The following is a 15,226-nucleotide window of genomic DNA, read 5'->3' as shown; positions in this document are numbered from 1 at the left end:
AACGTGGTAGATTTATGTTTGTATTTCTAAATTCACAGTGTCCCTTGGTCAACTATTCAGACTGCATAGCTGTTTATATGAATCTTATATAAATTATACCCCTGGAAGTAAATATATTAATATTCACTATTTAATACTAAGTAGTTAATTCATTAGTTTTCCTATCAGCATTTTGTATATATGATATTTCATTGATCACAGATTAGTTTTCCTACCAGCATTAAACTGAATCAACACCAAATTCTTACGGTAGTCCCCAAAATACCCTGGAAAGATTTTTTTTTTTAAACTATAATTTATCCTTAGTTATATTTGTTAACTATTACGTAAACATTCATAGCCTATTTCAAGTAAGCTTGTATTTTCATTTGCAGTGTCTAGAAACCACATGGAATGCATATTGCAGCTCATGTATTTTCTCCATAGTCAACAATGTGGTAGCAATACCATAGCAACCTGTAAACACTTTGTGAAGCACATGAGATGTTTAGAGTTTGTAACTGCACGTAAGTGATGTTGGATTTATTTGGGAGATGTCAGCTATAGAAATAAAATATGCAATCATAGGAGTAGGACAGATCTATACTTGTGACTCATATTTCCATGTGCAAGTCCAATAATATTTTGTGTCTTTTTATTTCCTAACATTCAGCTGTCAATTTTTTATTTACTGCATTTCTAAGATTAGGAATTAATGTGTTTAGTAGATGTTACTGAGAATGTAAGAGGCCACCAAAATAGTAACAACAATTTAGAGAAAATATTCACTGAGGAAAAATTAATTTCCATTCTCTCTCTAAAGAATGTGCAAATATGATTCATTAAGGTAAGGAACTTTAAATAATTGAATGAAAATACCACATAAACTTTAGAAAATTTGAATTTAGATGTAAATACTAAACAGTAAGAAGTTTAGCTAAACTACTTGTAAATACCAATTTACACCAGTGATTCTTTTCTAGTCATTCATTATAAGAAATCTGATCAGTCAAAAAAAGAAAATTCAGAAAAATTCAATATGTAGCTGATTATATTCTGGAAAAAAAAATACATTTATTGACTTAACTGTCATGAAATCTCTCCATCCTAAAACAGTTTTTAAATTGCAACTAGAAGCTAATCACAGCCTTCAATATACTGAGTGTTCAGGTGAAGGAAAACAATCCCTTTTAGCTAATGTGCTATGGAAAAAAAAAAGAATACTTTAATGAAGATACAGTATGAAAAATACTAAAAACTACATTTACTTTATAACAATTAGTTTTATTTAGAACAGAAAGCTTGTGTTTTTACATTCAGGAAAGCATTTGGAAGTATTCTGGTAAACAGCCTTTGTTCTGTCATTCTCTCCATAATTACTTCAGACTCGCTTGAGTAGAGATCTGAACAGGCAGTCTGCAGGTTCAAACTCATTAAAAGTGTAAATGTATTTGCAGCTAAAATAATGAAAAATTCTCTTCCATTCAACTGAACCCAATTTTAACAAATGTCAGGATCGTGATGAATAAAAAACTCCAAACTGATTACTTCTGAAGCAGTGAAGGAATCTAATTCCCAAGCATCTGTTCTCAAAAATTGCACAAGAAATTTTTAACAAAGGTGAAAAACAAAAAGACCAGCCAGCACTACCGTTATGAGGCTGTCAACTCATTTATGAGTGTTCCCCTTATCAAGCTCCTACTTGAGATGTTGCTTGTCCTTCCATGTACTTTCCCTGGACTAGCTCTGCCTGGCCCTGTGTTCCTGCAGAGGGAGTGAAGGTGCAGCGCCACACTGCAGCCACAGCCCTGGGTTGCTGCCACCCAGGCACCCAAGGGCACACAGGGATTTAGGGATATGGCAAGCCACTGCATCCTAAAGTTATCCAAAACTCAGCTGTCCCAGTGATGTGTCTCAGCGCAGACATGCACAGCATGACATGGCCTGATGTGTGTCAGGGGACAAAAAGGCAGAGAGAACTTCTGTTGGTGCAGTTTAGAAGATTCTGTATTAAAAATGATTGCTGGAGTATGAAGAGGGAGAGAAACAGACACTTTTTTTCCATCCTTGTTCAAGAATTAGTAGCATCTATTCAAAGGGTCATTGGGACTTCCCCTGGTCTCTAAAGTCCACATTTCAGTTTGGGTAACACTGTTCCAGAGTACAAACTTCTCCAAAACATGCGACTTGCAGCAAAATGTTAACAAACCCTCAATTAAATTCCCAATTTACTAACTATCAGTGTATCAGACTTTCAATCAAGTTCTACTTTATTCGACTGCCTGGTCTATTTCAAAGTTTGCAGTAAGATAAAATGACATTCTCACCTAATTCTTAGCTGGATGGCTTAGACTGCAAGATAGAGACACTTTAAACACTGAATTCAAACTTCTATAGTTTTGAAACTCTTAGATAAAGGCAAGTGAAAGATAACATCCTACACAAACATAACTCAAGCATAACCTCTTGATCTTTAGCACCAAAGATAGGAGATTCAAAGTCAATTTTAAGATTGTGCTTTGCCTGGGTTCTGCATTTGACCTTTTAAAACTTAAAACAAGCTTTTTTTTACTGAAGAGCAGTACACATTCCTCAAATTGTTTTGAGATTTAGTTTTATTTTCCTGTCTGTTTTTAATTAAGTTGACCTTTGTGGTCCAAATAATTTTCATTCATTAAATTTGCCAGTCTATCACTGAGATTAATATTAGTGTGTAGTGAACTTATGATCAGTTTCAGTTATTTATAGAATATCATGGTTTTGATCAGGTTTATAGTTCTTATTATGCAGGTAGTTTAATATTTATTTCAAATTATTTATGAAAACTGTATTACCATGTTGAAACTTGGAATTATATCCCATATCAATCTTCCCCTTTCAAGTCAACCCACCACAGGGTTCGTGGTCGTTATAAGAAATATTTTGAATTTACAGGGTTCTTTATCAATGCAGTGATAATATTATGTTCTCATACAGAATAAATAGCAGACCATTTAACAGAGCAACCTCAGAAAAACTGACAAAATTTTGTAGAATTCCTCCTCCCCTATTGAAAATATAATCAGTGCATCAGAACCTGAAAAATGCCTGAGTGTGTGAGAAAAGCTACCCCAACAGAGTGCCATCAACATTGCTAACAGGAGATGGAATTAAGGGGAACACAGAAGACTGGCTACTTTCTTTACTCCATTCACCTCATACTCTCCACTGTCATCATATAGAGTTGAGTCACAATAATTTCCATCATAACCTTCTCTGGCCAGCATAACCTAGACATTCAGAAACTACAGTGTAAATCTTAAATCCATTTTACTCTCTCTTACACTTTCAATAAGTAACCTTTACTTCTGGCACTGAGGAATTAGGTGAGTAACATGTTCCACATTCAGTTTACCCATCACTTCGACTTCGTAAACTCCAGTCATATCCCTCCTGAGATTTCTCTCCAGATTGAACATCTCCAGCTTCTTAGTCTCTCCACACAGTGTAGCTACTCTAAACCTTGGGTCATTTTAACTGTCCCCTTTCATCTATACTTTCTGTAAGTCCCTTTGACATGCAGAGAGATCTGCACAGTAACTAATTTGAGCACACCACAACATTTGATATCAGCAAATCAACATTTTTTGGTTGGTGTTTTTTTTTCATAATACCCTTACTGATGCAACCACTCCATCCTGCGCCTGAAAACACTGTCAGTGACAAAACCAGGATCACTTTCTTGAGTTGTAACAAGCTCACCATCATCTAAGCATGGTATGATCTGTTTGTCTAAAACATATTCATTGCTTCACATTTGTCTCTGATGAAGATCATCTGCCCATCTGCTCAGTTTTGGAGTTCCCACTATCAGCTCAGCATTTGACTACATAAGGCTTAATGTCATCAGCATCCTTGGAAATGTCACCATACACCTCCTGTCTTCAACTAAGTTCTCACCTTCGTGCATCTTACAAAAAATACTGTGTGTTGCTTTCTGTTACTCCTGTAATCTACACCCTCCATCCCACAATGGATCTTTAAAGTCTTGAAAATATGAGCTATGGGTTTTAGAAGGATGCCCAAAATGGAGTGTTGATGCCTCACCTGTAAACAGGATTATAAAAATCAATTTCTTCCATCTTGGTAAGCAAACAGCAAAACCAGAATTTACAGTATTTAAAATTTCCTTGTCATTTAAATAAGGCTTAGCAACATTACATTTGAATCTGAAATCACTGTCAGATTTCATTTCTGGAATCCATTCAATTGCTATTTTTTTCCACTTTCTTTATCCTGAGATCTGCTGAGCCAAAAAACCTTAATAGATCAGTACTCCTCTGAGCTACTCAAAAACAACTTTGAAAGCAGAACACAATGTATTGACTACAAAAAATAAAACATAAAACCTACTAAAAATTTTGAGACAGTTTTATTTTCTGATTTGAAGAAGGTTCTAAACATTAGAAATGTTGTTTCTAAAACTATTTTATTTTTCTCTGAAATTATAAAAAGAAAATATATTATACCCAGTTTGCTCTCCCTTAAAACAATATCTTCTTCCATTATAGTTCCATTTTCTCATTTTCAAAATTGACAAAAAACATCTTAGCACCTCCTTCATAATAATAAAATTCTTTTAAGCATGAATATTTTATTTTTAGGAAAGATAGTAAAATATTAAAAGACTATGAAAACTTACATGATCTAGAATATAAGCATTCTGACTTAGCAGTTGGGTTTGGTTTGTGGTTTTTTTAATAGTCTGTTAAAGCTATTCTGAAAAAGGGATTCATATGTTATTTGACCCACATTTATTGTAATTTATATTCTAATAAGATACTAAAATATATTTGACATGGTGCAAACACATGCATTGGGCAGTGCTGTGACTATATTGGCTCTTTCGTATTGCAAGTAGAGGTCACTTCCTTCAACTTGCCCTGTGTGCTTTGATCATTCTTTGATCTTAATCATAAATTAGAGCACTTTGGATGACACAGGTTTCAAGTCCCAAAAAGAGAGAACCTGACTGTACCCCAAACCCAATTAGGACAACCAACGAAAAACTAAAAGATGTCAAACATAAGAGACATGAAAATCCCACGACACCATGGCTATATAAAGACTGTGCAGCTGATAAGCCTATGGTCTTTTCATGCCCAGGACCATCAATAATTGAGAACTAGCTAGAACACACCACTTATTCCTGTCAAATAGGTTTCTTTCCTTTGAAAATCCAGTCTGTGAGAGTAAAAAGATGAAATAAAATTTAAAAAACTCCAAACAAACAAAAAACCCACAGACAAAAACACAAACAAAACAAACATACTGGGAGGTAGCAGCTAAGCTGAGGGTAGAATCTGTTTTCAAGACCAGGAGTAAAAAAGCATTTCCTGGCTCTGACACAGCCAGGAAGACTGGGTGATGAATAGAAGCACAAACTCCTCCATCCTGATGCAAAAATCTTACTAAAGTAGACCAAGAACATTTATACCAGTTTAAAAAACCACTATCAGTATTCCTTCTGGTGCAATGCATTTATTCACGCAAAGTTCACTAACTGAGGTCTCTGCAATCATTGAAATCCTTGAAATTATACAAGTTGTCACTCCAGATAAAAACAAATCAAATCAACACACTAAACAGACCAAAGGACTTGCATGTGCAAGTGTTTATGTCCATCTAGGGAACATAACTGTACTATTCCCACTTAACAGATCATAGGCTTCCTTAAAATACAGAATGTGCCAAGAAACTCCATGTAATCCTGCTAATGCTGCTTTGAGCCAAAAGAGCATTCAGATAGACATATCTACTGAAAAATGAAGGATTGTACAATACCAATCTTAACCACAACTGGAACACATTTCATAGTCTCAGACAAAGCTCAACCATAGATCTCTTTCTTCTGTGTTGCCGAAGAACTTTACAGGGCTATTAAAATGATGTGTTATTTTTTTGTAAGTGCTGGCACTTACACAACAAGTTAATGCTTAGAAACACAGATGGGTTTCCAATGTACAAAAGAACAGCTTTTAGTGTGACAAATAAAGGCCAAGGACTCCCTTGTGTAAAAAGCTGCAGTGCCATCAACACCTGGAAATACAGCAGAAAGAATTATTTAAGGCATCCCTGAAGCTTCTGACAGCTGTAGATTACATGTTGCACCTCTTTCCCTAACACAGAATCACAGAATCACTTAGATTGCAAAGACCTGTAAGGTCATCAAGTCCAACCATTAACTCAGCACTGCTACCACCAAACCATGTCCCTAAGTACCATTTCTACATTTAAATACCTCTGGGGAGACCTTTCAGCACCTTCGGATACCTAAACAAGGCTTACAGAAAGGCTGGAAAGGCACTTTTGACAAGGGCATGTAGTGACTGGAAAAGGGGGAATTGCCTTAAGCTGAAGGAGGGAAGGTTTGATTAGATATTAGGAAGAAATTATTTACTTCTGAGTGGTGAGGCACTGAAACAGGTTGCCCAGAGAGGTTGTGAATTCCTCATCTCCAGAATTGTTGAAAGCCAAGCTGGATGGGACTCTCAGAAACTTGATCTTGTGGAAAGTGCCCTGTCCATGGTAGGGAGGTTGAAGCTAGATTATCTTTGAGGACCCTTCCAACCTTAACCATTCTATGATTCTATGGTGACTCAACCACTTCCCTGGGCAGCCTGTTCCAATGCCCAACATGTCCTAAGTGAAGGTTTGATCATGATTAAACTCAGTAATAACCTTTCAGGACACTCCCTTATGATTCTAGTAAACATTTTCACAGCTTTTGCCCCTCCATGGCTCTGAACAGAAAAATCAGAATTAACAAAATTTGTTGCACACTACCAGTTCTTCCAGTAGATCTCTAGCATTCATTAATGTACCTCTATAAGGAATATTCTGGGGTTTAAAAAAACATGGATGACGAAAGCTCTACCTGTATTTTCTACTGTATTTTAAAGCAGAATGGTATATCCAGTTAGGTCTAGCATCTAGGTTAAGAACATATGCTTTTACAAAACCTAGTTTAAACTGCAACAATTTTTTTTTTTAAATTGGAAATCCTCTTCTTAAAGGTGTAAAGCCATTTTTGCACTATCTGTATTCCAACACTCCAGCTTCCTGTGACTGCATGAGAAAAACAAACTGATGCTAAAGTGATTATAAATAACATTAAATTGAGCAATCCATTCTTTTTATCCAGGCTATGAAATGTAGATGTTAATGGCATTAATAATGATAAGTGAATTAGATTAGGATTAACTGTATCAATTAGCTAATGTATTATTAGTACTACAGAGATCTATTTTAATGACATACAATCAAATGGAAAGGTTATAAGTCAATTGTAAATTCTGTAAATGAAGCTCCAATCTGTGCTATTTTTAAATCAAGTAATAATGTATGCTCGTTTGTGGTTTTTTTTAAACAGTAAGAGTGAAATTATAAAAATGTGGAGTTTGGAAGGGAGTGGGGAGTCACTGACAGGAGTAGGTAGCAAAGAAAACAAAACCAAAAGTAAACAAATTATGGTAGATGTGAAATTTAATTACTGATGATTCCTTACACACACGAGAACTCTAGAACTTGAGAACTCTAGAAGTTAAGAGCTCCTTTGAAATATTAAGCGAGAATCAAAACTAAAATAACTAAAAGTAATTTCCAATATTTTTCTTCTTTGCTCCCTTTTAACCTACCTCTTCTTTTTCTCTACCAGCTGTTTGCAGATCTCCTGCCACCGGGTATTCAAACTTTCCAGTTGTTCCTTCAGCACTTTAGCATCTGCTGTTGATGACTGCTCAATAATCTCTTCACCAGTTACATTCAGTGTTTTGACAACAGTTTGCTGTCGCCCAATGCCATCCTGAAGCTCCTGTAAAATACACAGCACATACAGGTACTCATGAAAAAATGCTTCATCACATATTGGCCAGATGGAAAGAGGTGAAAGTTTTTGCTCTTTTCTGAATTCCAAATGAAAAATCCAAAGATAAGTAGACAGAAAGACATCTCATGATTTTGTAACAAGTACCTTTCAGTACCTCTACAGCCTTTTATCCCCTCCTCTATTCTTATCTACCAGAGATCGTTGCAGTAATACTGTGCACATCAATTAAGAAGTAAAACCTGTGAACAAATATATTTCTACACACCCAAAGGTATACACACAGTTATTTAACAGCCTACAAAGCATTGTCAGGTTTGAACAGCACAGTGCGTGGAGTCCCTACTAGCTATCAACTCAAATAAGGAATGTCAGGAAAGCAGAGATTGGTTTGGTTTTTCGTTTGGTTGGTTGGTTTTTTTGGTTGTTTTTTGGTTGTTTGTTTTTTGGTTGTTTTGGTTTTTTCAACTGGGTTGGAAAAGACCTCTGAGATTGTCAAGTCCAACCCTTGATCCAACACTGCCATGGTAACTAGACCATGGCACTAAGTGCCACATCCAGTCTCATCTTAAAAACCTCCAGGGACGGAGAATCCACCACCTCCCTGGGCAGCCCATTCCAATGCCTGATTACTCTCTCTGTAAAAAATTTCTTCCTAATATCTAACCTAAACTTCCCCTGGCAGAGCTTAAGATCATGCCCTCTTGTCCTACTGCTGGTTGCCTGGGAGAAGAGACCGATGCCCACCTGGCTACAATCTCCTTTCAAGCAGATGTAGAGAGTTTGAAATACTTCTGATTCCATTAAAGAACACGTTTTTCTCCAGTTGCAACAAGCCTAATAATGCATTCACTTGTGGAATTTTTGGTTTTGTTTTGGATTGTTTTGTTTTGGGGTTCTTTGTGGGGTTTGCTTGTTTTGGTTTTGGTTTTGGTTTTGGTTTTGGTTTTGGTTTTGGTTTTGGTTTTGGTTTGTTTGTTTGTTTGTTTGGGGGAGGTTGATTTTGTTGTGGTTGGTTGGTTGGTTTGGAGTCTTTGGTTTGTTTGTCTTGTTTTTTTAACAGGACTGGGGGAAACCGTTTTCAAAGAAAAAGTATTACAATATTTCTACTTGCACAACAGAATTAAAAACTACCACAAATAACCAATATGGACAATTCTCAAGTTTCACTAAATGCATGGGGAAACATTTTTCTACATCTTTTATGATTTAAAAATAATTAACCCTGTAGCTATCTTACCTCACATTTACAACACTGTTCTGAATCTGTAGCTTAGATTTTAACACTGCCTGCCTGTTTAAGAAAGTCATTACCTACAAATAAATAAATAAATAAATAAATAAATAAATAAATATTTTCATATTTTTAATCATCAGTAGAGTATGAGTATTTTTTCCTTCAATTACTCAAAATATACAACCAGGCAAGTGTAAAATCATTTTCAATGCTTTACTGCTAAAATAAACAGAAACTGAAAAAAAAACTTTAAAAATCTCCACTGTGATATTCATACTTAACGATAGGTTTTCACAATTTCAGGAAGTGTGTCTAAATCCTACCTAATACAAATGCTTTCAAGTAAAATGCTGAATCGATCTTTTCTGGAAGAAACCAAATACTTCAGCCTATCATACCCTACAAAAACGTTATATGCTTGTTTTCTCTTTCTAAGTGCATAACATAAATTGCAGAGCCTGTCAGCAAATCTGCACATTAACATTAAATAAAATTTGCCCGTGAAACAGTTAAAACTGGCAGGACACCACTTTACAGGAATGTAAAAGACGAACATAACTACTTTTCATGCTTTTTTCGACATATATCTTCAGTCATGAGGTTATGGTTGAAGTTCACAAACTGAACCACTCTGGAAGTCAATTTGTTCTAAGACGATCAAAACTCAGGTGCCAGTTATTATTAATTCATTAAACTGCAGGGAGTCAGTTGCACACCCTATCTCAGCTTTTGCACAGATGTCACATGGACAGCTTGAACACCAACAGCAATAGACTCTGAGACAAAGAGGAATATGTCAGTAGGTTGCTGTGGCATTTACCCACAGTCCTGCACAGGAGTCATAGCTGAGGCAGAGGTTTACTCTGTTGAGATCTAACTTATTCTTACTATACTTTCTGTTTGGTTTTCTTACAGTTTCTTTTAGGTTGTTACAGAGGAGAAACCCCTGCAAAATTATTCCTTTCTTACATTCCTCTCAGTAAAAACTGGTCTGCTGACGTTGGGGTTTTTTTTCCAAACTACTTTCACGTCCCACAGTTTCAGAATAAGAAGTAGCAGTGATAAGCATAATCTGGCAGTAATCTGTTTATGTCTTGATAGGATGAGAACCGTTTTTCTGCAGGATCCTGGCAAGCTATGTGACAGTCCAGTCACGTTGCATCAAGCACCTGCTGGCCCACAGTGTCCCAGCACACTTTGCTTTGCCTGCGGAACATGTAAGGTTTTTAAGATACCATTGTAGCAGAAGACCCAGAGAAGACACATAAAATCCTCTTCCTTTAAGGTGTCAGATTTTATTTTCTTTCTGTGATGCACACTAATACAATAACACCTGGTCCAACTGTTATTTTCAGGTATATGGTTTCATTATTAGCAATAAACAGCAGTAATGGCCAAGTAGTTTGCCTAAACACAAATATTGTCTACCATTGTGAGTCTGAATTGGCCCTTTTACTACACACTTCAGTATTGGTAATGCCCAGCTTAAAATGAATACCTAGGTTTTGTACACATTCACTGTATTTCACACTGATTTTAGCACTAGTGCCTTTGCGTTATGCAGTGAGGAGCATTACATGGGTAAATCATAACGATGTATAGTTTGAGAAAAATTATATTACAATAAGTGCCTTTTTTCCAGCAAGGCACCTGAAACCTTTGTGCTATTGCATGTGCCTGTTTGAAGTTAAGATCCAAAACCAGCACGACCACTTACTGAAAAAAATAAGTCAGAACAAAGCTTCTACTTATATTTGGAAGGCCCACTCATTTGGAACAGATGATCAAGGCAAGGAGAACCAAAGAAGGGAAATTCTACTTTCTGAAACTCCAGAGTTTTTAGAAGGAAACTTTTTAGAATTTAGTTGTTATCTCTGCATCACCTTTTCTAAATGACAGAAATAATGACCAATCAGTATACTATTATAAACTGAAATGCTAATTAAAAGCCCATTTAAATACTCTGAGCCTTTTTCCTGTGTTAACAGCAGCTTAAATTAGTTTTTCTTCCTCCCCCAGCATTCACACACACACACATACACAGACACACACACATAAGGAACAAGTACATGATTTTCACACTTATTTCAATTGACAAAAAATTAAACAAGGGAATTTTCTCATTTATCCCACAAAATTATGTAATAGGCTTTACTTACAAAGTAAAAAAAAGAAAATAGCTGGCTCAATTGCAGAGACAGTCTTGGAACTTAAGATCCTTAATCCTGAAATGGGAACCTTGCAAAGGATGCATAGGAATGAGAAGTGTGAACTTCCACCAGAATATGAGAAGGCTATAACAGAAGGCTTTTGGCCATCTGCATTTCAGATCATCATAAAGAACCCAATTTGAGATTATTTTTTTCCAAGTATTCTAGGCATCTGACAGTTTTCACGTGATTAAACAGAAAGACACGTGCTGATGAAATTTGTCTAGATTTCATGGTCCATGAAAAAGATTTTTGTTGATAGTGGGTACTGTACAAAGCACAGCCTCCCATAAAGAGATTTATATGTTTTTTTTAAAGCATTTTGAACTGAACAAAGTTTTTTTAACTGTTTTGCTCAAAGTCACATTTTTACACACTCATCCCAGAGCTGTTAACCACAGAGACGCTTTTCACAGCTTACATATAGTGTCTCAAATTTGTCAGCACCTATAGTTTCCTATTAACTTCCCCTCTGTCCTTACCACAAACCTGCATGGGCAAGGTGCTGGGAGCCTGTACAACCTTCCCTCCCACGGCCCAAAGGTTTATGGTTCTACAAGAGGAATATTGACTTCGAATGTTTCTTGTAGTTTCACTTGACATTTCACTCCTTCATAGAGAAATGGCAAACAAAAGGGCACATTGCCCTTTGGATTCCCAACTTTCTCAGAAGGCCATTGGAGATACCTGTACTTGCAATTATGCCGTTTCTAATCTCTTTATGAACAGAGTGTGCAAACAAATTTAATTAAAATTATATATTTATATAATATTAAAAAAAAAACAAACTCAGAAAAGATCTCACCATAGAGATACAAGGAAAATTTTTTTCACAATGACAGTGGTGAAATACTGGAATACAGGTTGACCAGAGAGATGGTAGATGCCTAACCCTTGGAATCATTCAAGGTCACGCTGGACAGGGCTCTTACTGACCTGATCTAGTGGAAGATGTCCCTGCTCATTGCGAGGGAACTATGATTAAACTTTTTGTAGATAAGGAGAAGTAACTTATATAATTGATTAAAGAACTCACCAAGCAATTTCAAATATGTTACATCATCACATTCTTAATTGTCACTTTTTTTCCTGATGCCTTTCACAATGCTCATGACAAATAACTAGGCAATATGACAAAAAGAGAAAATATTTTTTTGATAGATTCCTGATATAAGTTGAAACAGCAAAAAAGAAATTGAGTGAATGAGGATTTGAAGTAAATCCGTTTGCTTGCTTTGCCCATATCATGTAAATTAAACATTCATCAGAAGCCTCAACCACTTACATGATAGGGTACCTGAATGGCATCATTTTGCCTTATTTGTTATTTCTTAGGTAACTTTAACATACATTAGACAACCCTTTCTGCAATCTCATTTACTCTTTTCATTGACAGAAATAGCATTTTTCCATTAAACTAAATCAGACACTATTCTTTGAGCAATCTTAGGATCACTTTCCTCTTTTCATTGTGGTAGATAAACATACTTAACAATAATTTATTGTTATGGAAAAGCCCTGCAGGAACACTAAGAAATACCACAAACAAGCTGATTTCTGTCAGAAAAAATAATGGTCACAAAATGTTTTAAGCGAAAAATAATGTGCTGCCTTTCCTTTGTTTAGGGTAAGGTACAGATCCAGAAAAGCATGTAAAGGTACTATGCACCACTTTCAGAAACCTGTAGTCTTAAATTCAACATTAATGTGCTATTCTTCAGTCATTTACATAAAAATTTCTTCTATTTTGAATTGCATAAAGCCATACGGTTGACATAAGTGTCTACCCAGATGCAATAACAAATCAGAGAACTGTGAAAACATTTGGTGGAAAACTATACCCAAAACAATTTGCTAGCATTTCGTTACCAGAATGAATTTATCCATTAGGAGTATGTACCTCTGTTCAAGATTCTATTAGAAATAAGGGAGAAATTAATTTTCTAGGCAGTTAAATCCCAATGATTTAATCTGGAGACACATCACTAACACTTTGGCAGGACTAAAACAATCAACAAAGAGTATGTGTTGCTTTCTAGCTGTTTTGTGATAAACAGCTGTGCAATCTTCATTGCTTTTTGTGCATTACATTACTGTGTTTTTATTATGAATTATGGAAAATTAGGACAGATGATAGAAATGGAAGAGGTGAAAAAACAGTAAAGAAGGAAGGCAATGTTTGTTAAGGAGTTGACAAGAATTTAAAACAAAGTGTTTTATTCTTAGAATAAATTATGGGCATTATTATGGATTGAATATTACTATCAACTCTGTTCAAGAGCAGCGTTTGAAAAAGGTGACAGTAGGCTCTGGGTAGATTCTCCCTATAAAGCAGACCTAGGTTCATGTAGTCAGTATTACTGGTTTTGTATATCAGCTGTACAAGAGAAACCAAAGGAAAAGAGAATTGCCACAGACCTGTTTTCTGAGTAAACAATAAATACTCTAAAATTACAAGGAAATTTCATTCTCATTTTGAATAAAATTATAAATTTGTGGCTTAAGCCACAGTTTATATAAATAGTTTATAAAGAATATAAAAAAATGCTTGATTTGTTATGCAAACTGCTTTGTTGAGAACCTTAGGAAACTACTACTCTATCCTGTTCTCTCTAGTTTTTTTCTGTATTTTGATGCTGTTTAATTAGAAAGACATTAAGTCCAGTATTGCCCTAGATGCATTACTAACTGACTATGACCGATACTATTCACAAAAAAATTTGAGTAAAAAGTTACTCCACAATCGTATAGTTTAAAAAATTAAATGGAGATACACAACTTCTCATACTCCACTGAAAGCTTCTAATCAGCTACTCCCAGATTTTTTTGAAAGTTTTAATATCTTCCAGATTTTATTTCTTGACTGCACCTCTTTCCTCTGGAAAGTGAAAAATTCATTCTTCATAAGACAAGTCATTAAAGCTGAAATTTTATTATTTAACCTATACAAATTCTTCAATCTAAGCTGCTGTCCTTCAAAAAGCAGTAGTCTGCTTAATGGCCTAGTAATTTCACACCTCAGCACTGCTGTCTGTACCACTATCAAATATAATTCCAAATGCATCTCCAGTTTTTCTTATTGAATTTCCCTGAATGAATTTCTCTGCATAGTTAGCTCTTGAGAGGCACATATCACCCAGTAAGACTTACTACCATGAATTTCACCAAGGTGACAAGCTGGTTTGTAAGAAGATCTGATTCCCCACTCATTGTAATAATAAAAAGTTAACTTGAATTTGTCTCTTCCTCTAATGGAAATTTCTCATACCTTTAAATCCACAGGGATACAAAAGGAAAGATGAAGTCAAGGCTTGAAAACTGAAATTTTCCCTCACATATACCTCCTGCAATAAAAGTATTTTGAACATATTAATCAACTTCATCTCAACTTCCTAGCTTTTCAGAATGATCCAACCTGGAGCTTTGGATGACTTGATATTGGCTCTTGAAGATCTTCTGAACGCAACTGCTATGGGTCTAAAAGCTGCCTCCTACCCCTGCCCAAAGACATTTCAGAAATCTGTCTTTGCTTTCCTTTACCCTTGTCTGGACAAAAAGTTACAAAGTTGCTTTGGGTTTTCAAGGCAAGGTTTTGATAGAGAGGGAGCTACAGGGGTGGCTTCTGTGTGAAGCTGCCAGAAGCTTCACCCACGTCTGGAAGAGTCAATGCCAGCCGACTCCATGATGACCCCACTGCTGGCCATCAGCAACGGTGGGAGCACCTCTGGAATAACTTCTTTAAAAAGAGAAACAAAATTCTGTGCAATTGCAGTGGGAGAAAGAAGTGAGAACATGTGACAGCAAGAGCCCTGCAAACACCAAGGTCAGTGCAGAAGGCGCGGGAGGACGTGCTCCAGGTGATAGAGCAGAGATTCCCCTGCAGTCCATGGTGCAGACCATGGTGAGGCAGCTGTGCCCCTGCAGCCCACAGAGGTC

At 36.0% G+C, this 15,226-nt stretch overlaps 1 protein-coding gene across 11 annotated transcripts in view; it reads right to left on the bottom strand.

The window, feature by feature from the left end:
- Window positions 1-15,226, bottom strand: part of DMD (dystrophin) — a 922,945-nt gene that overhangs the window by 390,002 nt on the left and 517,717 nt on the right. For all 11 annotated transcript variants that reach the window (XM_032679549.1, XM_032679551.1, XM_032679556.1 and 8 more), the window contains one exon: window positions 7,656-7,831. In XM_032679549.1, the coding sequence (XP_032535440.1) occupies window positions 7,656-7,831 (176 nt within the window). The remainder of the gene's footprint in view (window positions 1-7,655; window positions 7,832-15,226) is intronic.

This window comes from Chiroxiphia lanceolata, chromosome 2 (assembly GCF_009829145.1).
Source record: "Chiroxiphia lanceolata isolate bChiLan1 chromosome 2, bChiLan1.pri, whole genome shotgun sequence".
NCBI classification, from domain to species: Eukaryota; Metazoa; Chordata; class Aves; order Passeriformes; family Pipridae; genus Chiroxiphia; species Chiroxiphia lanceolata.
The sequence above is the reverse complement of the archived record's forward strand: the minus strand, read 5'-3'. Positions and strand labels throughout refer to the sequence as shown.